The sequence below is a fragment of the Glycine max genome, chromosome 16 (genome assembly GCF_000004515.6).
Source record: "Glycine max cultivar Williams 82 chromosome 16, Glycine_max_v4.0, whole genome shotgun sequence".
Taxonomy (NCBI): Eukaryota; Viridiplantae; Streptophyta; class Magnoliopsida; order Fabales; family Fabaceae; genus Glycine; species Glycine max.
The window spans coordinates 5,745,897-5,768,961 of NC_038252.2; the positions used below are offsets into that span (position 1 = coordinate 5,745,897).

Sequence of the window (23,065 nt, forward strand, 5' to 3'; positions counted from 1 at the left end):
CAAATTTTTTATATAAAGTTATTAGACATTGAATCAAATATTATTTTGTCATAAATATACTAACTAATTAGATTTTAAAAAATAAAATATATTTATTAAATTAATTTTAGTATATTAGATATAGGCTCCTACAAGGCTAGTATTCAGTAACAAGTCGTAGCTTTTGTATCCCCTAATCTTAGCCACTCATTTTTTTTTCACCCAAGGTATCCGACGGTTCCCATGCTACTTACCCCGTAATCTCTGCTTTTTCTTCCCTCTTTGGATGTTAGCCACTCTTTTCTTTTTTCACCCTAGGTATGGATGTTGTCATTTTGCACTTAATTGCTCCTAGTATTTATAGGAATTTTCCTAAAATTAGAACACACAAATTGAAAAAATTAATAGACAGTAAGCATTTTCCTAACTTGAGTTTTTCAGATCATTAGATGCAATAATGAATAGGCTATTGCCCTTTTTTTAGTTAATTACTTTTACATGGTACATATTTTGGTACGTCCTATTGCTAGTTCTTTTTCTTCCCCCATTGTATTATTTTCATTTTTGCACTTTGTGATAAAAAAACTTTTTTTTATCAAATTAGACGAAAAAATAATTTCTATTTTCTCTACTATTTAGTATGACAATCAAGAATCAAATTATCACTATATTTTTTCTTTTTTCTACTTCTTCTTTCAAGTGCAGAAAAACCCTAAGGAGTTGCGGGGTTTTTTCTACCAATTGGGGTCCTCCCTTCACCACTCGCATGCGGATGGTTTACAAGATTCATAACTATTCTTCTTATTAGAGGACACTTACCTAATCAACATTTAAATTTGGTTCTACCTAAATTTTTTTGGTTTACTCCAACATTTCAAAAAAAATATCAACAACACATTTAGAGGACACTTACCTAGTCAATTATTTTTTCCTATGTTTTTTTAGCTTATTTTAATACTACTAACTAATTTTCTTATTTTTTTAATTAACAAACATAACAAAAAAATATCATCAGTACATAAATTTAACTACAAAATTACATACAAAGTAATTAAAAAATTGTACTCTATTCTTATCCAATTTTTTTTTATTTTTCTTTATCTGTATATTTTTTCTTTAAAAAATAAAAAACAAAATTATAAAATTTAATATAATAAAGAAATAATTTTAAAACCAATTAAAAAATTATATAATATAATATTTATATTTTATAATATTTTAAATTAAAAAAAAACAAAAAGAAGAGAGAAAGTGTGTTAAAAAAAAGCAGTTATTTTTATCTTAACATGGAAAGATATTTGAATGTAAAATGAATAAATAAAAATAAAGACCAAGAACGGTTACAATTATCGCCTTTATATGTTGGTATAGACTTATTAGATGCTGCATAAATTTTAGATTTCGATCAACAATGCATTTATAACAAAAAAACGGATATGTCATAAAGAAAGTGGCATACATAACCAAACTTCAAAGAAAAAATTGCCCTGCAGTTAGGTTTCACACATTTTAACTCTGCAGTCTCGATCAAACAACTGAAAACTTTTTTGAGAAGATCACAAAACAAAATGAATGGTTGAGATGCAAGTTCTCTTCTTTCTGTGACCGCACCAAAACGGTGTAAAAAACGTGTTGCTTTATGTGTTATAAATAAGACTCTGCAGAAGCAAGTTCTTACTTTGTGCTTGTTTGAGCGAAGAGAAACATTTGAACATGGCTGCCACATTCTTCTCTCACTTGTCGCTTCTTCAATCCAACAACAACCCTTCTCTCTCTCACACACCCTCTCGCTTCCCTCATTCTCTCACCAACCGTGTCAAACCCTCCCTCGGTAACTAGTACTTCTGCTTCTTCGTTATTATTCTCTTTTTGTTCAAAAGTTTAGTTTTTGATGCAAAATTTTGGATTTTGATGACAGGTGTGGTATCTGTGGCCAAAAGGGTAAGTGGAGTGGTGCCAAAGGCCAATTTGAATGCCTTGGAGGCCAATTCGGGTTTCCCCATTTCGGCTAAGAAGTCCAACAACAACCCCATTGTTGTTATTGACAACTATGACAGTTTCACCTATAATCTTTGCCAGGTTGGTTCTTTCACATGTAATAATTGTCTGTGATTCCATCTTGATGTTGATTGTGATGGTTTTGTTGTCTGTAACCTATGCAAGGTTCTTTTTTCTTTGTCGCTTATGTGTGTGGTTTGATGATCTGAGTGTGTGTGATTATTTGTGTGCTGAAAGGAGAGTCAAGGGATTTGGGGAATTGCAGAAGGCCTTAATCCGTGTATGTGTGTTTGTGCGTGCTGAAAATCCTGGATTTAAAAGGATTTGAGGATCCTAAATTCATTCCTCATCATTTGTGTGATTCATTCTTGATGTTGGTTTGTTCTGAAGATTGTTTCTGTTTTATTATTTTAATACTTGATGATTGTGTCATGTGCTTTACTCACTGTTTTAGTGTGAGGAAATTTAGGGTTTTTATTGTATTTTACTGCTACTTTTTTTTGTGTGTGTGTCTAGTTTGTGTGCTGAAAATCCAGGGAGTTAAGGAGTTTGAGGAATTGTAGAAGATCTAAATCCATTATTTATCATTTGTGTGATTTCTTCTCAATGTTGGTTTGTTATCAAGATTCTTGGTTGTGTATGTGTGTGTGTGTGTTCATTTCTGTGCTGAAAATCGTGGGAGTTGATGATTTTGAAGAATAGTAGAAAACCTAAATCCATTTGGTAAAAGTCTTGGGTGTCATTGTAAAATGATTCAAATTAGCTAAGCTTGTTGAGATTGAGGCAGTGATTCAAATTCTTGACATGATTTGGAAATATGCAGCAAGTGGAGTTTATGCTAATTTCAGGCACTTGTGTTTTCCATCTGAAAGTGTCACACTTTAAAGGAACCAAATTTATTGGCTGGCTGGTATGCGATAAGGTTTAGATGAGATGATTTTTTGCTTGAGTTTTGAACCTTTTGCAGTGAAGGGGAAGAGGCTAATGGCAAATTTAACACTGAATTTAATATGTCAAAAGAAATATTGTAGAGGGATTTCCATACCAAGTTTGCTTATTTCAGGAGATATGGAAATCTGGAAAATGAATAGAGTGTTAATAACAATAGCATTTCCTAAACTTATTTGCAAAAGAGTCTTAAATTCCCCTCTCCCTCTCCCCCCTTTTCTTCAATTTAACTGAACTTTTTTCAAATGAGATATGAGATCTTTGTATAGAACCTGCTGTTGTACATGTACGTCTGTTTGTTTTACAAAAGTGTTATTCTAACATTGTATCATTTACATTTGAAGTATATGGGGGAGTTAGGGTTTCACTTTGAGGTCTACCGCAATGATGAGTTGACAGTGGAGGAGTTAAGAAGGTAAAATTGTTTTTGCTGGTTATGTATGTATATTGTATAACAGGTTCTTGCTGATGAAGCAGTTTGTGGGATAATGCATGTTCTTTGAAGTTTCCTGATGTGCAGGGCTAACTATAATTATTTATTTTGTCTATTTTGCATAGGAAAAATCCCAGAGGAGTGCTGATATCACCTGGGCCAGGTAAGGCTTGGCTTCTTTAGAATTTTCATTTTTTATATAATTTTTGAATTAATAAAAACCTAATACTTGATCACTGTTTAGATAATAGATAAAGAAAAAGAAACAATAGAATAAACACAAGAATACTGATTTACATTTTTTTCATCCTTACAGGAGAACCTCAAGATTCAGGCATATCTTTGCAAACGGTTTTGGAACTTGGACCAACTGTGCCATTGTTTGGTGTGTGCATGGGTTTGCAATGCATTGGAGAGGCTTTTGGAGGTGAGTCTATTAGGTGCCTTGTAATCCCCTTAGCCACAAATCTATTAGCTGCGTAGAAATGAGTATGAAAATTTCTTGATATATTTGTATGTTGTTCATCATTAACTTGGCTTTTAATTTAAATGGCAATCATCCCCTGCATTCTGATCTTCACCATTTAGTCTCCCTCTCAACTTTCATTTCTTCCTTTTGGCTGGAACACTACAATAAGATCAAAACTTTCTAATGTTATCCTGTGCAGGGAAGATTGTTCGTTCTCCTCATGGTGTTATGCATGGAAAAAGCTCTATGGTTTACTATGATGAGAAAGGAGAAGATGGATTACTTGCTGGACTATCAAAGTAGGGTTTTGTTACTTTTATATGAAATCTGGGGCTTTATTCTCTGCTTCCAATTATTTTTAATCCGCTGTCTACAGTTTTACTATTGGTTATCAACAGCAGCAGTCTCGTTGCTTTCAAGTTCCAACTTTTTCTGAGCTCTGACATAGCATTTCTCCATTTAATTCATATCATTTTCAGTCCTTTCTTGGCTGGTAGATATCACAGCCTTGTAATTGAAAAAGAGAGCTTTCCTCATGATGAACTTGAGGCAACAGCATGGACAGAAGATGGTCTTATAATGGCTGCTCGTCATAAGAAATATAAGCATCTACAGGTAACATCTTAATCTTCCTTCAGAAGATTTTCTTATTCAGCATTGAAATCAATATTCTATCATGATTATTTTCCACTGTTTGTATCAATGTAAAAAATGATTGAGTGTTCTAATAATTCATAAAAGGGATATCCTGTTATGAAGAATAAATAAATTGGGATTATTGAACTTGATGATTAATTTATGGGACTGAAGTGTTCATATTGTATCTTAATTGGTATAAGTGTAACTGTTAATTCCTGGTCTTCATTTAGGAGAAGATAGATCCACAACTTAGTATTTTTCTAATTCAATCTGGAGAGGAATCTATAATCTTTCCAGAAATAAAGAAACTAGTGGAATCAGGTTTTACTCTTGAATCTTGATATGGAGTTTAGTTAACATCGTCCACAGGGGTACCTTAGTATTCCTTATGTTTGGCATATACTTAATTACTTTTTCCATGTTCAAGAAATGTCAGTTTTCTCTTGCAAATACAGAAAATTTAGAAAGGTGACTGCATAAGCCATGAATTGATGCACTCTCTCATGCCAAAACTTGCAGTATTTCTGTCAGCTAGCCTCAAATCACTTAATTCCTTCCCAGTATAACTTCTGTTTCAAGTCCTTAAATTTTCAGGACTAGAACATGTTGCATACAACATTTACTCCTCTCTGACAAGTAAAATCATCAACATAAATTCTCTATTGGCCATTGTAGAAAGTGTTTGATTCAGCTTATTATGGAAAATAATCACTTTCGAACCAGCCTCACGAGAGAGCTTAAAAATTCGATTGTTCCCCAACATTTAAAGCCAAAACAAACATGGCCTTAATTTCCTGTTTTGTCAAATAGCATGACACAGTAAATGTACTTTATTTTACCGTTAGTGATTTTTTTTTCCTGGATTGATGCAACCCTTATATCTTTCAGTTGTCTCCTATCCTTTTTAGTATTTATAGTTTTATAGGGAAAAATCTTAATATTTTATACTGTGTTTAAAAAGTAGGAAACTTAGCTACTTGTGAGGGTGGTTTACAATCAAATTTAAACCTTTTACCCCATATATTCCTATTTGCAGGGAAGGATTCTGTTGATTTGAAGTTCATGCCTTTATTATTATTATTATTATTATTAGGGGAAAAGGCACTTGGTGCCTAACCGCTTTTCCATATTTTTTTAAAATAAAAAGCAAGATAATAAAAGTTAGTGGCTGGTTTGTGAAGGTAATTATAGAGATAAAATAATAATAGATTCTTCTTATTATTATTATCATCATCTTTGAATTTGTACTTTGTCTCCCTCTCTTCCCATATAGAAATTTATTTATTTTTTTCACTATAGGGTGTTCAGTTTCATCCAGAGAGCATCATAACCCCAGAAGGCAAGACAATTGTCCGTAATTTTGTCAAGCTTATCGAGAAAAGGGAGGCTGGTGGCTCTTGAAACAATGTTTGATGTGTATAGTTAAAATTGTGGATTGACGCAGCATACTAGAAAATAAAGAAAAGGTATAATAGCACCTTTGTCAGCCACAATTTAGAATATCATAGAAAATCTTGGTAGGGAAGAACCTTTAGCCTGATAGATCTATTATTTGATTTCCCTAAGATATATAAAAGTTTGGTTTTAGTTTCTCCTTGGATTCCCTGTGTCTAGCTTCTCTTGTGTGGGAAATATTCAAGTACTTCTAGTAGTTTACAGAATTTTTGTAATGTAATTTTTTTAATACACTGCAAAAATTGGTTTCCCTAATATAAAAAAATATATTAGAGAAACTAGTTTTGTAATATATGAAAAATATAATACAGAAAATAATTCCTGTTATATTAATTTATACGTTACAAAAAATAGTTTTCATAATGTATTAGAACATAATTTCATTACAGAAATTAGTTTACGTAAAAGGATATTTTTATAAAAAAAAATACAAAAAATAGACAGAGTGCAGAAAGCAAAAAAAGACTATAATAGTATCTCCTAGTCATAGCCCATAAAGGCTGTCTTTTTTAGTAAAAACACTGGGCCTAATGGAAGCAGAATAAAACAAATATACTCAGCTATTCCTACGATTCAAATTTATACAAAAATGAGACTTACATCTAGGTTTTCATATAAACAACTGAAACCCTTTTCTAGTAGGATGACCTAGTGATCTAGTGAATTAGTTTTATGCAATTTTGTTTAAATACTTCGGTGAATGCAAATTTTATTTCATCGTGAAATGCAGCATTATGACATGAAGAATGGAAGAAAATTCTAATCGTTTAAAATTTTGCTCAAAAGTAAAATTTTAATCATTTATTAAAAATGTTTCTTTTACAGTTAACAAATTTTGAAATACCAATGCACAGACAAAAAATTAGACCAATCCTTGGGATGTCTGATGGTTTTTTTTTTTTTTTTTCAGCTTTTGCATTCTTGGAATCTATACTTTTGGAAGGTGTTTTTTAGGCTTTTGGGGGTTATTAAAGGGGTATACGAGATAGGATATAGCATGTACAGTACCTCACTGTACATCCTAATTGATTATTATTCTAAAATTGTTTTTTTCTTATCTTTATCAATTTAATTGTTTTTCATTAATGATTGAAGAAAAAAATAATTAATTAAAAATATATAGAAAAAATAATTAAGAAATCTAAAAATTAAAAAAATATTATAATTATAGAAGGAGGGAGTATAATTATACCTTATTTGCCTTAAAAAAAACTAGAGGCTCATGTTCTTTTATATACATTGTTTTGATTTTTACCCTTGGGAAGAGAAATCATATGGAAAAAGTGAAAGTGAGATAGTCAGTGCACGACACAAGCAGGTTGAGAGACAGTTTGCAGGAATAATTGTCAGTGTCATGTTTATTTGAAAGAAAAAATTTACATGATCACTTGCAGTCTACAAATTACTTCCAAAATAAACAATAGCCTTTTTAGTGATGACATGACCCTCAACATTAGGAGTCACCCATTTGTAGAAGTTGTTGAAAGAATTTGTCTTTTTTGTTGTTTTTTTTAAAGTGTCTCATGAAATGGTATCATTCGAAGGGACAGTACAGGGAGTTAAGGATAACTTGGCAATGAATAATAGAGAAGCCAAACTTGTGTTGAATACATCTCTTACCTTCATCAGTTCATCAAAAACCAAGCAATGCTCATTCACTAAAATATTAAAGTAACGACATTAATGCATTGTTATTTTTTTTTAACCTTTCCTTTCTTGCATAGTGCATCAAATTTATTGCTAGCTTAAACATCGGGGTTCTTGCTTTTAAAATATGTTGTTTCGTTCACGTGATTCACAATGCTTAAGCTAAAGATTAGAGTACCGCTATCAAGAGAAGTTCTACAGAAAAGTAATAAAAATAAATAACATGTCTTAGTTACAAGTTTATCTTTACATAAGCTATCAATGATTGTGTTGTAATGAACATTTCAGCTTAATCATTTCTCTTTCATCTTTCTCAGCAATTATGTCACTCAACAATTATAAACATCCTAATACTTCAAAAAACTTGGACTTATTTGTCTTAAGTCATCATATTTATAAATATGATAAAGTTCATTCATTTGGACTCCATTATATCTACCATCATCAGAGAATTCATTTGGACTCCATTATATCTGTCATCATCGGAGACTTCGCTGAATCATTCCAATTTATTGAGATATTATAGTAAAATCTGCCAGAAAAAAAAATGAAATGATAAATGGATGAAGATTATTAATATTATCAAGTCCAAAATGTCACAGCCTATGTGCCTTAGGACAATCAATCTCTCAATTTTAGTTTGGTCTCTCATCTAGAAAAACAACAATTTGTAGTGACAAAAATATCCTTAATAAATGGAGTACATTGACACTACATTAGTCATTTCAAAACTCAAAATAAATGGCTATTTGTTGTCATAATAAATAAATAAAAACATCAAAATGAACTTCTAATAAAAAATAGAGTGATACTGAGCCCAATGGATAGCCAATCTTCTTATGTGTACGAATAAAAAGTAAATAAAAATTGGCAAGTCTTAATCAAAATTCAAAATAATGTACAACAAGAGAGCAACTCACCTAATTTAAATCTTCCAAACATTCTTCCAAGCTATCATTTCATGAAAAAGATCTTGAAAAATCTTTTGTGCATTCTCAAGTCTTCCACCTTTGCATAATCTTTAATTTTCTTGAATAATGCAATTGCTTTTGAATAATGCAATTGTTTAATCAAAATAAGATTTCTACACAAAACATTTAATAAAGAATATTGATTGAGTGACTTTTAACATATATCTCTTATTAAAGAGATTCATAACCTTATTTATTATTCTTATGATATTATAACTAAACAATACCCATCCATTAAAAAATATCTAAGAATGATAAGTAATAACATTAGGTTTTTCAACTATTTCAGTCAACAAACCCACTTGTTATTCTAATGGATTAAGGAATTGTAAGTGATGATATGGAAAGAAATTTTCTTACCAACCATTTCAGAAACAAACATTATTTTTGCATAAGCTATCGATAATTGTGTTGTACATTATCACAACAGTTTTATCGAACAACCATGCAATTTTCACCATTAAGACAGAGACCTTTGTCACATAAAAAAGGCAAATTTCATATGACCCAGGTGGCAGGAACAGCTGACCAAGATCTTGAAAATACCAAGACCTGGTTCAACAATTCCAACAATCCCCTTAACATGCATGTGCTTGAAAAGGGTAATAGCATTAAGGTCACGCTTCATCTTCACACGGGACCCAAAAATCGTGTTAAATTCGAAGATGGGTGGGGCTGGACGCAAATGGAAAACACTGTGAATGAAAATGGAGATTGAGAATTAGAAACGAAGCAAGAAAAGGGAAAAAAAGTTTGGACAGAAACATGGTACCTTAAACGTGACACAAGCACTGACGTTGGTGCGACGAAGAGTGTTTTCCTCATCTTCTTGTGAATATGTTTGTGCGGCGCCTTAGGGTACTTTGGTTTGCTGGATGATTCACTCATCAGGTCATATATATAGGCCCAGACACAAAGTAGGGAATTTTTGTTTATTTCAATATTTTTTATCTTTCTGTTTTTCAAGTTCATGAATATTATTATTAATTTTATACTTTTAACTAATTAAAAATTATCTTAAAAAACAATTAGAAACTATCTTGAGCATAAAATTGAAAGATTTTATTCTGTACTTTGTATTGGCTAAATATTTTTATATAATTTTAATTTATAATAAATAAATAATTTTAGTATATAGATTAATTATTATAATTATAATAAATAATTTAAATTAACATATAAGGTTATTTTAATTATTAATAAATTTTTTAAAAAATTATTGAAATGAAATTTAAAGATAAATATAAAAAATTATATTGGAGATGGTAGATACTTAAAAAAATTAAATATAAAAAATAAAAATAAAGATAAAAAAAAGGTAGTTGTGAGGCGTGTTAAATGCATATCTAAAAAAGATATAATAAAAAATATTATAAATGTTAAGAAAATAAAGATAGTGACTATCATTGTCTAAGTCATGAATTTTAATTTTATAATTAATATTTAATTTTATTATTATACAATAAAATTTTACACAGATAAATATTATGTGACAATATTTTTTTAAAATTTAATAAAAACTAGTAAAAAAAATAGGCACTCTCTCAAAATATTATTATTTTTACCTATATACTCTTAATTATTCTCTTTCCAAATAATTGATCAATTTAATACCATGACTATTGGTCTTAAATCACGTGAATTAATTGAAAATCCTTATCATTAGAAATAAAAGGAGAATATAATAACTAATACACACTTCTGTGATAAGACATTTATGTTGTCTAAATAAAAAAGACTTAAATAACCTATAATTTCATCCTTATAAAATATAATTTTTTATTTTAATTCTTTAGAGATTTTTATTAATTTATCGCATCATCAAAAATTAAAAATAATTGAGAAATAATATAAGTAAATCCTATGAATTTTAAAATTATTTCTCACCTATATCTTTTGTAAAAAACAACTTTCAGTCATTTCCATCTTCACAAATTATTTTCTCACTCAGAACAAACACAACCTTAATTTGAGGAACAAATATGGGGGGTTTATTCAAAACTTTTTTTTCTTAATTAACGTTGGTGTGTCTCCAATCCAATGGGGGCGGTGTCAAAAATTTGCAACCTAAAATGTGAAAGTGTAGCGTTACTGTTAAGTTCTTTTCTTCCTACTTAGCGACCCTCCAATCGCGAATATTAAGAGAATCAAACTCGTTCTGTTTTGTTTTTCTTTATTTCTGAGAAAGAAAGAAAAGATGGGAATGACACCGAAAATAGCTCCTTCGATGCTCTCTTCCGACTTCGCCAATTTGGCTTCCGAGGCTCAGCGCATGCTCCACTTCGGCGCCGATTGGCTCCACATGGACATCATGGTCTTCTTCCTCTTCTTCTTCTATTGCATGCTTACAATTTTGTTCCTTTGTTAACCAAGTTTGAATGATTGTCTATGTGTTTGTTACTATTAATTAATTTCTCTCATTGAGCTTACTTTAATTTTTCAGCAACCATGGCTACTGATTTTTTTTTTTTATATTTTTATTTTTTCATTTTGGGTTCATTTGCAGGATGGGTAAGGAAGTCACTCACTCTCTTGCTTTGCTTATGCTATTGGCTTTGTCCTCACTCCTCATATTGCCATTACTTCCAAATTGAATGGGTTTTTAAGTTGCATTTCAGTTCATTCCCTTTTTGTTGTTTTGTCAAGTTAATGTTATCTGTGTGCAAGGATAATGGGTTCTAGTTCTTTTTGCTGATTACATTTCAAGTTTTGAATTTTAATGGTCTGTTAACAATTTGCGGCACATTCTTTTGTCGATTTGCTTCTATATTTGTAACAATGATTTTGAGTTAGTTGTAATTAGTTTGTTTGTTTATAGCTTTGGGTTAACATTGACTAGAATATTCTTTACTTTATTCAAAATAAGTATTCTCTAAATATTATTCAAATAAGACTCCTTAAGTAAGGTCTTGAGTTCATGTCTTGTGGTTGGGAAGAAATACCCCATTAAAGGTCTCCCTAATAGAGATTAGTCAAAGACAAAACTGGTGGGTACTTTGCACTTATAACATGGTAATGAAAGAAAAATGTTTTCTCTAACTTAATAGTCTTATTATAGCACTAGAGATAAGAATTGTTATTCAATGGTGAATGGTCTCATTGTATGTGTTGGGCTATAGTTATTCATGATTATTACTGAATACTTTTTAATCCAAGTAGACTGACCTATTAGTAGACAGAGAATCACAATCTTCTGTCATGTTCAATAATAACAATAACAGGATCAAAGCAACCTCATGTTCTCATTGTAGATTCTGCTACGGTATTCATTTCTAATCAGTGCGGCATTCTCTGTTATAAATTTCTCCAATATCAACTACCTGTATAGTCTTATACTTTTTGCTATTACTAGCATGACTGAGACCATGACTGAATTTTTCCTACCTTATCCTGTTATTTATAGTATTTTAATGCTTTAGCTAAATAAATAGTTTAATCTATGCTACATTCCTATGTTGCATTGTAACCCAGTAATTGTTTTTGGCCATCAGTCATATAAACATGTAGGCTTTAGCAGATGCTGAAACTCTTAGATCTCAAGATTATTTTCTGGCAACGGATTTCTGAATTGAATCATAATTTTCTACCTGTTTCCAGTTCTTTGTTTTTGAAACAAGTAAACTCTCTTGTACTGTATTGACATTAGGCAGAATGCCTTCATTATAAAAGTGTCACGGAATGGAACTGCAGTTTGAGCATTTAACTATACTCGTACTGAGTTGGATCTGGGATGATCATCTAATTGAAGGAAATTGAGACAAACTCTGGCAGAGCTTGGCAATATTTATCTTTCAAGCTTCTGCTTGCAAGGATATGAACTGTAAAGGTGCTCGTTCTATCCACAGCATTAATGATTGATTTCATAGTAATTGGTAGGGTATTTTGTTTGTCAACTTGACTTGGTCTTTCTATGGATGATTTTGAGTCACCTCATGCGTGCTTAATTTTGTTTATTATCGAATGTTACTATCTTTGAGTGCGTGTTTTGGGCCATTAAATTACTAGATCTGTTTCCTTTCCTTTCTCCCCTTTCCCTCTATTTCGTGCAGGCATTTTGTCCCCAATTTAACTATTGGCGCTCCAGTTATTGAAAGTTTGAGAAAGCACACAAAGTAACAACCTTCCTTGATCTAGATGATTTTATGCAGATTTCTTTTTTCCTATTTGCATAATATATGGTGCTTTTTAGTCATCAACCATTCACCCTTGCAGGGCATATTTGGATTGTCACCTTATGGTTACAAATCCTCTTGATTATGTTGAACCCTTGGCAAAAGCTGGTGCTTCTGGTTTTACATTTCACGTAGAGACATCAAAAGGTTGGTCCTTATACTTCCTTCTTTTGGTTTGTCTTCCTTATATGCCGTTTTCTTCTGCCTACCTTTATTCTACCTCCGATCCTTTCCTTTATATAAGAAACAAATCTTAGTATTAATTAAAAATATTCCCTCCGTTCCTATATATAAGACCCAGTTTTCTAATTCATCAAGATTAAAGAAAGTGGTTAATTTAGTTGATAGCAATAAATTTGTCTTAAATTTATAACCTTCTGAAAAACTATCATTGCCATTAATACTTCTCTCTCTTCTAATGGTTTGTCAATACATTCTCTTTCTTCTTTTAATGAGGAGTATTTCTAATATAAAAAATAGGTTTAATTGCAAATTTAGTCTCCCTAGCTCACGAATTTGGTCCCCTTGTAATTTAATTTACCAATTGAGCCCTCCATTTTTTTGCAGTCCTGTTATTTTAGTCCCCAATCCCGAAATTGGATATTGACCGTTAATTGCTTACATTGACTGTCACGTGTCGCGCTTTTATTGGATCTAAAAACCTTCTCCCTGTCATCACCCTAAAACCTTCTTCCGTAAAAGCAAATAACTTTTATCTTCGGATGGCAATGACGACGCACGATGATGTAAATTCCTGGGTATAAATCATCTCAGCTATGCAATGTCTATCATGGTTTGCAACAATTGCTAGAAACAGCACAATGTTCAGGATGCAAATACCACAAAATGTTGTCATTTGTTCTTTTCATTATTTATTATCCAATTTACTGCAGCTAAGGTCGTAAATTCCTGGGTTTAGCATGACATATATTACTCTCCTGTCTGTACAATTTTCACTTCTTAATGTTTTTTTTATGGGAGGATTTTTTTTACCAAATCAAGGGAAAAAGAAATAGATTTTAAGGGAGTAAATATTCCCCCATTTACATTTTAATTTTACTCTGTTAAAGATGTTTCCATAACTTTTTCACTACAAAATAAGACAATTGAGAATAAACGAGGAAGGTACCTCTGCCGAGGAAGAGTGAGAAGCTAAAGATCGAGCTTAAGTTCCTCTTTCTTGGTGCTGAGAAAATGAAGAACGTAAGGGGTGACTCGAATAACAACAACCCATGCCCCGAACATGGCCGCGTGAGATTTCAGCTGCTTCTGTGCTGCAGCTTTGTCTGGCTTGCGCATGAACATTCCTGGAAACGTGATGATGCCTTCTTCTCTGATCTTATTTCGCTTAAATCCTAACTCTCAATCTTCACTCTTCTCTTCAATTTAGGGTGATGACAGGGAGAAGGTTTTGAGATCCAATAAAAGCACGACACGTGGTGGTCAACATAAATAATTAACAGTCAATATCCAATTTCGGTGTTGGAGACTAAAATAACGGGATTGCAAAAAAATGGGACTCAATTGGTGAATTAAATTCCAGGGGGACCAAATTCATGAACTGAGATAAATAAGGGGACAAAATTTGCAATTAAGCCTAAAAAATAATTAATGCAAGGAACATTATAAATTGGGTCTTATAAAAAGGAACATGCACCATTTCAAACTTAGATCTTATAAATAGAAACAGAAGGAGTAACTAATTTAACCACTTTCCATGATCTTGATGATTTAGTCCTATGTTTCTTATATATAGGACCATAGGTAGTATAATATTTGTTTTATGCTTTCTTAAAAGTGGCTCTTGTGGATAGATAACTGGAAAGAACTTATCCAAAGAATCAAGTCACATGGCATGATTCCTGGTGTAGCATTAAAGCCTGGGACCCCCGTTGGAGAGGTTTATCCTCTGGTATGTATTTTCCCCCCTCTGGTTCTCATATGGTCATATATACCTGTATAGCTGGATGGATATTTTATCATCCTTTATTTTCCGTGAGTATTGTGCATAAACTTGAGAATAGATACAATATCTCTGACTGGAGGCTCCTAGTCTTGAGAGAGTGTTTCTTTTCACAGGTGGAAGCCGAAAATCCTGTGGAAATGGTTCTTGTGATGACTGTAGAACCTGGATTCGGAGGACAAAAATTTATGGCAGAGACGATGGATAAAGTATCATCACTCTTTCTTATGTTATGCTTAATGGTTGACAACACTCATCAATTATGAAAGTTGTATATATTTTTTCATTTTTTTTCCTCTTATTTTGAATTTTCAAACCAGGTACGTATACTTAGGAAGAAGTATCCATCACTTGACATAGAGGTATCTCAGCCTATTTATTTGTCTGTGACTTCTTGCCTGCTAAGTTAGATGCACATTTTCTTCATGGTTGTAGACACAGTAGATAATTGGGATTTTTTTCCTTGGTTGATTCTGAACTTGTTAAAGCTTTCAAATTTTACCCTTTTATGTTCTCGTCTCTTATTTAAGACAAAGAACAGTGGTCTTTTATTTATTTCCTGTTGCCTTAGCACTTTCAACTTCCTTTATATATAGGTTTCTCACCAAAACTTACCATTCAACAGTATATCTAAGTGCTAAATTATCGTATTCATGGAGATTGGAGATCATTAAGGTCTCATTTGGAAGAGCCTATTCATAGTTTATTTGGACTTACCTTATCACATAAACACTTATGTAAGTGTTTGGGAAAGCTAATAAAATTAACTTATGATATGTTCATAAGTTATTTTCAGCTTATTTCTATAACTTCAAAATAGCTTATGAAAACAACTAATAGCTTATGTAGAAACAGTTCAACATCATTTCCTCTTTGATTATAAATATAACTTGTACATAAGTGCTTATGTTTTGTTTGGATAAACTTCTCAATAAGCACTTGTAGGAGAAGAAAATAAAAAGATAATATGAATTATGCTTCTTCCATAAGTTAAAATCAGCTTATATACAAGTTAAAATCAGTGTTTTGGAGAAACTAAATGAGAGTTTCTATAAATTAACTTATACATAAGATAATTTTAACTCATGACAGAATTTTTTTTTCTTATTTTTCTTTTCTTTTATAGGTACTTATCAAGAAGTGTATCCAAATAGGTTCTTAATTAAACTGTTTAGCCAAACTGGCCCTAAATGCAACTGTTAGCATCCTCACGCACAATAGTAGTAATATTTTTTTTGCAACAATTGAAACGTGCTCAATTTCAATTGCAGGTTGATGGTGGTTTAGGGCCTTCAACCATAGACGTGGCCGCATCAGCAGGGGCAAATTGCATTGTTGCTGGAAGTTCTGTTTTTGGTGCACCTGAGCCAGCTCAAGTAATATCCTTACTGAGGAGTTCTGTTGAGAAAGCCCAGCAAACCTCGATACAGTAAAACAATGTCGTTTTAAGTTGCAGTATACTTCACAACTTTACATAAACAATATGCTTAATGTTAACATTTTCATAAGTTGAATAAAAGATCAAGTGACTTGATAATGTTTCTTAATATTTCGATATCAAGTATGCATTTCGTAAATATATAAAGGCACAAAAAGGGGATGACAGATGCTGCTGTTTGCTCAAGAACATGTCTAACTTCAAATTTTGAACCACTTAGTTTTTTTTACATTATGAGTAGAAAAGAGAGTGCCATGCATGGTTGTAGTAACTAAGCTCTTACTCTAGCTTGAAGGGTCTATTTGGATAAACTTTTCTGGAAATACTTCTAGGAGAAGAAAATAAGAAAAAAAAATTAAATAATCTTCTCCCCAAGCTAAAATTAGTTTATGTATAAGTTAAAATCCATCTTTCAGAGAATCTACTATGAGAAAGTTTCTACAAATTAATTTATGTATAAGTTAATTTTAGCTCATGGAGAAATTCATTTAATCTTTTCTTCTTATTTTTTTCTCTTAAAAGTCTTCTGGAGAAGTTTATCAGACAAACCCAAATTACTGGTAGACGGTAGTGTGAAATTAGTAATATAAAAATTAAATTCATAATAAGTATCTTGATATACACTTGTGACAATTCAATGTTTCCTATTCATTCAGAACAATAATTACCTAATCTATTTTCTTGATAGACACTTGTGACAATTCAATGTTTCCTATTCATTAAGAACAATAATTACCTAATCTATTTTCTTGATAGACACTTGACTGTAGTTCATATATTGGACTCATTGTGTGGGGGTTTAAAGTTCACTCTTACCTTGGCTACATACATTAATACAAGTGTAATTAACTAATTCTCCATGAAAGTACTTGTTCTTGTTTGGGATTGATGCACCAATTACACTTGTTTTTATCAACACATGCACTGTAGCATAAGTGCTTTTCTTGATTAAATGGATGTTGATCACAATCTTCAGTTCCCAATCTCCCCTCCTTCAATGTCTTTGAAATCTTGGATAAATGGAAGTTTAATTAAATCTACATTTGTTGACTTCTCTTATGGCACAATTTGTGCTAAATCATTCTCGTCAACTGAATTCATACATTTTAAGTTCTCCATTTTTATTAGTACCTTTTTTGTGACTGTCTTTATTCTCAACACAACAAATTAGAAGTGTCTTTAGGATTGGATTTGTCTCCTACTCCCAAAATCAGCATAAATTTATGTCTACCAAGAACAGTGGGCAGCATGTGTTCTCACGTGCATGTGCACGCTTTATTATGCCATTAATTTAGACCCCATACTTTGATCATATGGAAAAACATGCTTTTAAAAAGTTTGTTGTAGTCATTCTCTACGTCACGTGAGGGGAAAATAAGTAATATTCATCTTGGGGGTAATGCCACAGATATTGGTATGCGTGACCTATTTTCATGGCTTTTTTTTGTCTTCGCCTTTTTAGCCTTGGCAAACATCAAGCAAATTGGTATGGATGTAAAACCAAAACCTTACTGAAAACAAAATAGGGAAAATAGTCTTAATGATAACAAATTGAAATGTATCTCAACTTTCCAATTTAATTGAATGTTCTTTTGAGAAAAAAAACAGTTATCTTTAGCTTCTAATTCTGTTCCAGGACCTGATGTTCACGAAGGGAGTTTTGTTTTTCTCTTCCTTCTCACACCATATTCATGGATACTTTTTTATGATTTGTTTTTTGTACAATGCCTATTTTACTTCTGGACAAAATCATTATTTTTTAGAATAAAAAATTACAATAAAAAACTAATCCTTTTCTTTACTCAAATGCTACTATCAAACAAACAATTGATTAAACAGAAATGATTAATAGGTTAAAGTTAAGGTTAAATTATTTGAGTATTATTTAAATTTGATTTTTGACAAAAATAATTCTTAATCAAATTTTATTTATCTTCTTATTGAATTTCAGATTAATTAAATTCTTTTTTTTCCTAAAAAATCGAAAGATTAAAAAAAAATTGAAACTAACTAACCATCAAGGTAATAATGAAAAAACATCTTGTGCAAAAGGTTTATTTAGAGAGAGAGAGAGAGAGAACACCGAGGGTGGTACTAATGCTGTGAATAACACAATGAAAATTATGCTGTGTTGTCAAGTCTTGGGGCCAGGGTAAATGTATATGATGATAGCCACTAGGCAAAAAATGTTTAAAAGCTTGTTCCTGAGCTGCATAATCAAAAGCCACAAATTTTTCTTTCCGTTATTCTATAAGTTCTTGAAAAAGTGTGTAGGGGGAATACAAGGAAAAATATTTTAAGAATACCCGAGAATCCTAGTTTCTCTAATCTTGAACACCCCCACTACTTTTTGACTTCACTGAATCCAAGTTAGGCTAAAAGTTGGTACAAAAATAATGCATGGGTCAGAGAATCTGAGCCAAGCCATTCATCAGATTTTCGTTACGTTATGATAAAGTACCAATCACATCGAGTTTTCTGTTTCAGAATGCCCTCAAATGTATTGGTTCTGGACCAGATGCCAACCTCATCACCTCCTTAACCTATTCAACAACACAAATTTACATTATTTTTTGTCTCCGATTCCCAGAAGTAACGAGATATTTCAAAAGAAGAGATATGATAGATGTATCAAATGCTTGAATCAAACACAGCACGACAATATAAATCACAATAAAACATACCAAATACTGTATCATAGTATCTGTATTTATGTTGTATATGTATCGTTGCCAGTTTCCAAGATTCCATACTTGACAAGAATCACAACCAAGGAGTATATAAATCATACTTTTGAGAACCAACCATGTTAATTTTAAAATTATAGCTTTAAATCATTCAAGCCAATTCCAAGTATCAAAAGGAATAAAAAGTAAATAATGAGATTAGTCCTTAAATGGTGTAGCTTCGGTCATATTAGTGTGAAACCAATTCAGTTCAACTCTATCCTTGGAGTTCCTTCTTCGTTTGTGCATTGGAAAATGTGTTTTCAAAAACACACTTACTGTATGTTTGGTAAAGTGGACAAAAAGGAGATGAAACTTTTAAATCAAAATAAAAAGTAAAAAGCGTGAGTTTCACAAAATTTTATTGTTAATTGCACTCATTTTTCACTCTCTTTTGCATTCACCAAATGGAGCATTAGTCATTGAGTGATAGAAATGGTGTATATGACCAATGAAATACACATTTAAGTACTAGACATTAAGGTTAAAGATGTGTTTGGTTTAACATTAGGTTAAATAAAGATATGTTCCCATTCATGTTTTGAGAGAAGTAAAATTTCAGAATCTTTGATTCATTAAGAGCCTTTCATCGTTAACATTGAGGCAGAAATAATTTTATCAACAAATTAGGATCCTTACTTTTGTATTTATTTTGCTTTATCTGTTGTATTTACATTGTAACACGCACTATAATATTTTCAATTGCAAACCAAACATGCACCAAGCGTGTTTGTTTAGACGTTTGAATATCAATTCAACACATTCCTAGAAACCAAGAAGAGATTTGATGAACTTTTTACAAACACACCCTAGATGTATTGTCAGAGATAATGGGTGTAATTTTCATAATCCAAGAACTAATGAGTGATAGTATATATATATATATACTCGAGAAAGGAGAAAAATGGTTTCATAAGAAGGCACTTATTTTGATATTAACACACATAAAATGAAAAGGATGAGTTCATGAAGAAAGTATGCTTAATTAGTTATACTTATTGAGATAAGGTTTGTTGGATGCAATGTGGCTTGGCATGGACGGTGGGTAATCTTTTTTTTTCGAAGGTAGTAGTGGCAGTGGTCAACTTAGGATATAAATTATCCCTCGGACCTAACTATCCCTAGCCCTTCTTTCATGCCTTAACTTTACCATGCATTTTAGTTAATCTTCTTTTGTCTGCTCTTCATTTAGCCCATATACTTTCCACAACTTGCATCATTTCTATCCACACTGTTTCACAGATTATATTCTCCGTAATCTGTATACTCCCTTCTCATCTTTCATTCTTGGAAAGTCCAGCTATATATGTCTTTCCTTTTTATGTATAAAAAAGTTGCATGTACTTGGGAGACATAGTGCTCTCCATGTAAGCTTCTTTTGCATTGATGGGAGACCCTTTGTTGGTGACGTTTATGCCTTTGGCCGTTTTATTTTTATTCATAATCTTTTTGTGTTTTTTATTTGATATCCTCGTAATTAGAGTCTTAGGCTTCCCAGTAATTTCTCAATATATCCTCTCAAATTTCAATCTTTTTTATCAATCATGGGATTAATTCTAGATCAGGATTTAATTATATTTAAAGCTCATTATTCCTCCCTAAGAATATATTTTGTGAGGGTCCTTATAAAATACACTCTTAAAGAAAGACATGAACTTTAAGATTTTTGGTGTTAGGTTGGTATTTAAGGTGAAAAATAAAAATAAAAAAGTAAAAATTTCAAGATTTGGATTTTTAACTCCTTGATTGAAGTAATGAGACAACAATAAGGTATCTGTTTTTTATTTACCTTTCTAGTGGTAAGTGTTTAAGATCATGTTTAGATAATTTTATACCATAAACACTTCAAAGATAATATAATAAGAAGAAAAAATAAATTACTATATTACTTTTAATAATTTATTGTTAAAAAAAACTTTATCCTCTTGATCATCTCTTGTAGAAATTTGACTTTAGACCTTGTTATTGGATCCTTCAACTTATGAAATGATTCTAAGTCCTTATGTTCTTTTGGATAACCCTCTATCAACTTGAAAACATGACAAATGTCTTTTGGGGGTAGACTAGTTATTCTAAAGTTTGTTTTAAGTAACCTCCCACTATATTTCTTCTCATTTTACAAGGCTCCAAAGAATGTGATAAAAAAACCGATTAACCTGCAACGAAATTTCCTCTGGACAGGTGAAACACAACCAAAGAAAATCTCCTGGGTAGCCTGGGATCAAATCTGCAAGCCAAAGCATGAAGGTGGGTCGGGGGTGAAGTGTTTAGAGATGTTCAGCCTTAGTCTACTCTCGAAGTGGAGATGGAGGTTGCTGAATGATAAGTCTGCAATATGGTGTGGTTCGCTGAAATCCAAGTATGGACAATTTAATGATTTACCATATGAAAATCTACATTCTTCATCTTTGTCTTTATGGTGGCGTGATATCATGAATTTGGATGCTAAGATATCAATACAACAAGGGTGGTTTTATAATAATGTAAGGCTTAGAGTGGAGAATGTGGTGACAACTAGGTTTTGGACGCATAGATGGTTAGGGGAAAACACCATGAAGGATTTTTTCCCCCACTTGTTTTCCATCTCAAAGGATAAGGAGAGGTTGATTGCAGATATGAGGAGTTGGGAGGCTTGGCACTGGAGGTGGTCATGGCGATGGAGAAGGGCTTTGTTCGTGTGGAAGGAGGAGTTATTATCACACATGGAGGTGTTGGTGAAGGACTTTGTGACTAGAGAGAATATGGAAGATACTTGGGTCTGGTTAGATGATGTAGATACATTTCCAGTTGCATCAACATACAAAAAGCTGGAAATGATATATTATGGGGGTCCACAACAACAACAACAACAAGCATCTTGGTATAAGCTTTTTTGGTCCTATAAAATTCCTTCCAAAGTTTTGACTTTCTCATGGAGGCTTCTTCAACAAAGAATCTCAACACGGGATCAATTACAAAGAAGGGGTTTGAACATTAATATAGATAATTCTTGTGTCTTTTGCAATGAAGCTATGGAAGACTGTCATCATTTGTTTTCATCTTGCAGAGTCATGGATGACATTTAGCAAGAGGTGTATTGGTGGATGGGAGTTTCGGTGGAACCAATACAGTGGATTCTGCAACATTATGAATTTATAAGAACCTGCTGGAGTGGAAGGAAGGTGAAACCTGTTAAATCTATCTTATGGCATGCAACTTGGTGGTGTATATGGAATTCCAGAAATGCTAATATCTTCAGGAACTAGCTGGTGGAACCAATGGAGATTATATCACATATCAAGGTGATATCGTGACATTAGGTCTTGTATGGAATTGGAGTTAAACCTAGGATTTTCTTCTCTACATGGTGTAGTAATCCTAGGGTTAAGGTTTGTTTGATGGACTCACAAGTCTAATATTTGTGTGTGTGTGTGTGGGGGGGGGGGGGGATCATGCACAGGGGTTTTGGTATCCCTACTTTTATGATTTGGATGAACATTTATGGTTCTATTAATATCAATAGATATATAATTTGTCTTCCAAAAAAAAACCCTACGACTACAATCAATCATAATTTATTAGAGTTTGATTTACATCTTATTACTTTTAATGCATTTTTTTTGCATGATATTAGATTTTATTTGATGGTCAATGATAAAAAAATATTGAAGATGATTTGATATTATTTTCCCACTTTTTTGGCAAGTTAACCTGCAATTTTATAATTTACTTTCATTTTTCTAATTTTTTGTTTCTTTTTAAAAAAGCTTATTTGAATTTATACGCAAACTAATTTTACTTTATGAAAAAAAGTTTATTGCATTTTTTATTATATTTTTCTATAAAAACTTATGGAGAAGTTTATCTAAACGGATGTAACATGTCAAATTTTTAGTCACTACTTTACACCACCTTATTTCCAGTTGTGTCTTGAAAGTGGAGGAAGTAGTTTTCTTCTTCTTCATGGAAGTAGCTTTTTCTTATTATCTAAAACTCGCCTTGTCCCATTGCAAATTTTGCAAACAAAACATAACACAATTCAAAAGACACCTATTGTCTAGTTATTTTACAAGTCCAAACGAGGCAAATATATAGGGTTGCCATAGAAAGTTAGATCGAAACCTTGTGCTTCATATCAAATAGCTTTTGAAACCATGGGGACCATTTCTTCCCGGAGTCCAACCCTAATCCCAACCAGAGGATTAATAAATATTAATTTGTGCAAATATACTTTTCAGAAGTCATGAA

General features: G+C 31.9%; 3 protein-coding genes and 2 non-coding genes across 5 annotated transcripts; 2 read left to right on the forward strand and 3 right to left on the reverse strand.

Moving 5' to 3' along the window:
* Positions 1-1,473: 1,473 nt before the first annotated feature.
* LOC100781618 (anthranilate synthase beta subunit 2, chloroplastic) lies at positions 1,474-6,058 on the forward strand. The gene is made up of 8 exons (XM_003547608.5): positions 1,474-1,810; positions 1,898-2,058; positions 3,270-3,340; positions 3,484-3,521; positions 3,675-3,785; positions 4,027-4,126; positions 4,307-4,442; positions 5,766-6,058. The coding sequence occupies exons 1-8, from the start codon at positions 1,693-1,695 to the stop codon at positions 5,865-5,867; spliced, it is 837 nt and encodes a 278-aa protein (XP_003547656.1). The 5' UTR covers positions 1,474-1,692; the 3' UTR covers positions 5,868-6,058.
* Positions 6,059-7,764: 1,706 nt separating this feature from the next.
* On the reverse strand, positions 7,765-9,456 carry LOC121173775 (uncharacterized). The gene is made up of 2 exons (XM_041010810.1): positions 9,312-9,456; positions 7,765-9,234 (listed from the first exon to the last, which is right to left on the reverse strand). Exons 1-2 carry the CDS (start codon positions 9,425-9,427, stop codon positions 9,018-9,020), a joined length of 333 nt encoding a protein of 110 aa, XP_040866744.1. The 5' UTR covers positions 9,428-9,456; the 3' UTR covers positions 7,765-9,017.
* Positions 8,797-8,857, reverse strand: MIR4409 (microRNA MIR4409). Its single transcript, NR_048748.1, has one exon. It is a non-coding gene; the product is annotated as a microRNA MIR4409 (primary transcript).
* On the reverse strand, positions 8,926-8,990 carry MIR5372 (microRNA MIR5372). Its single transcript, NR_048844.1, has one exon. It is a non-coding gene; the product is annotated as a microRNA MIR5372 (primary transcript).
* Positions 9,457-10,581: 1,125 nt separating the features above from the next.
* Positions 10,582-16,251, forward strand: LOC100527490 (putative ribulose phosphate 3-epimerase). The gene is made up of 8 exons (NM_001249851.2): positions 10,582-10,853; positions 11,046-11,050; positions 12,589-12,651; positions 12,752-12,858; positions 14,526-14,623; positions 14,791-14,883; positions 14,995-15,036; positions 15,946-16,251. The coding sequence occupies exons 1-8, from the start codon at positions 10,737-10,739 to the stop codon at positions 16,105-16,107; spliced, it is 687 nt and encodes a 228-aa protein (NP_001236780.1). The 5' UTR covers positions 10,582-10,736; the 3' UTR covers positions 16,108-16,251.
* Positions 16,252-23,065: the final 6,814 nt, after the last annotated feature.

What these genes read in the sequence shown, in the direction of transcription:
- LOC100781618 (XM_003547608.5), top strand. Translation starts at nt 1,693, where the DNA reads ATGGCTGCCACATTCTTCTCTCACTTGTCGCTTCTTCAATCCAACAAC. An exon ending in GCTGATATCACCTGGGCCAG is followed by an intron (nt 3,522 to 3,674) that starts GTAAGGCTTGGC and finishes TCATCCTTACAG; the next exon opens with GAGAACCTCAAGATTCAGGC. An exon ending in TTACTTGCTGGACTATCAAA is followed by an intron (nt 4,127 to 4,306) that starts GTAGGGTTTTGT and finishes TATCATTTTCAG; the next exon opens with TCCTTTCTTGGCTGGTAGAT.
- LOC121173775 (XM_041010810.1), bottom strand. Translation starts at nt 9,427, where the DNA reads ATGAGTGAATCATCCAGCAAACCAAAGTACCCTAAGGCGCCGCACAAA. An exon ending in GTGCTTGTGTCACGTTTAAG is followed by an intron (nt 9,235 to 9,311) that starts GTACCATGTTTC and finishes TTTCATTCACAG; the next exon opens with TGTTTTCCATTTGCGTCCAG.
- LOC100527490 (NM_001249851.2), top strand. Translation starts at nt 10,737, where the DNA reads ATGGGAATGACACCGAAAATAGCTCCTTCGATGCTCTCTTCCGACTTC. An exon ending in AGTTTGAGAAAGCACACAAA is followed by an intron (nt 12,652 to 12,751) that starts GTAACAACCTTC and finishes TCACCCTTGCAG; the next exon opens with GGCATATTTGGATTGTCACC. An exon ending in TCACGTAGAGACATCAAAAG is followed by an intron (nt 12,859 to 14,525) that starts GTTGGTCCTTAT and finishes TCTTGTGGATAG; the next exon opens with ATAACTGGAAAGAACTTATC.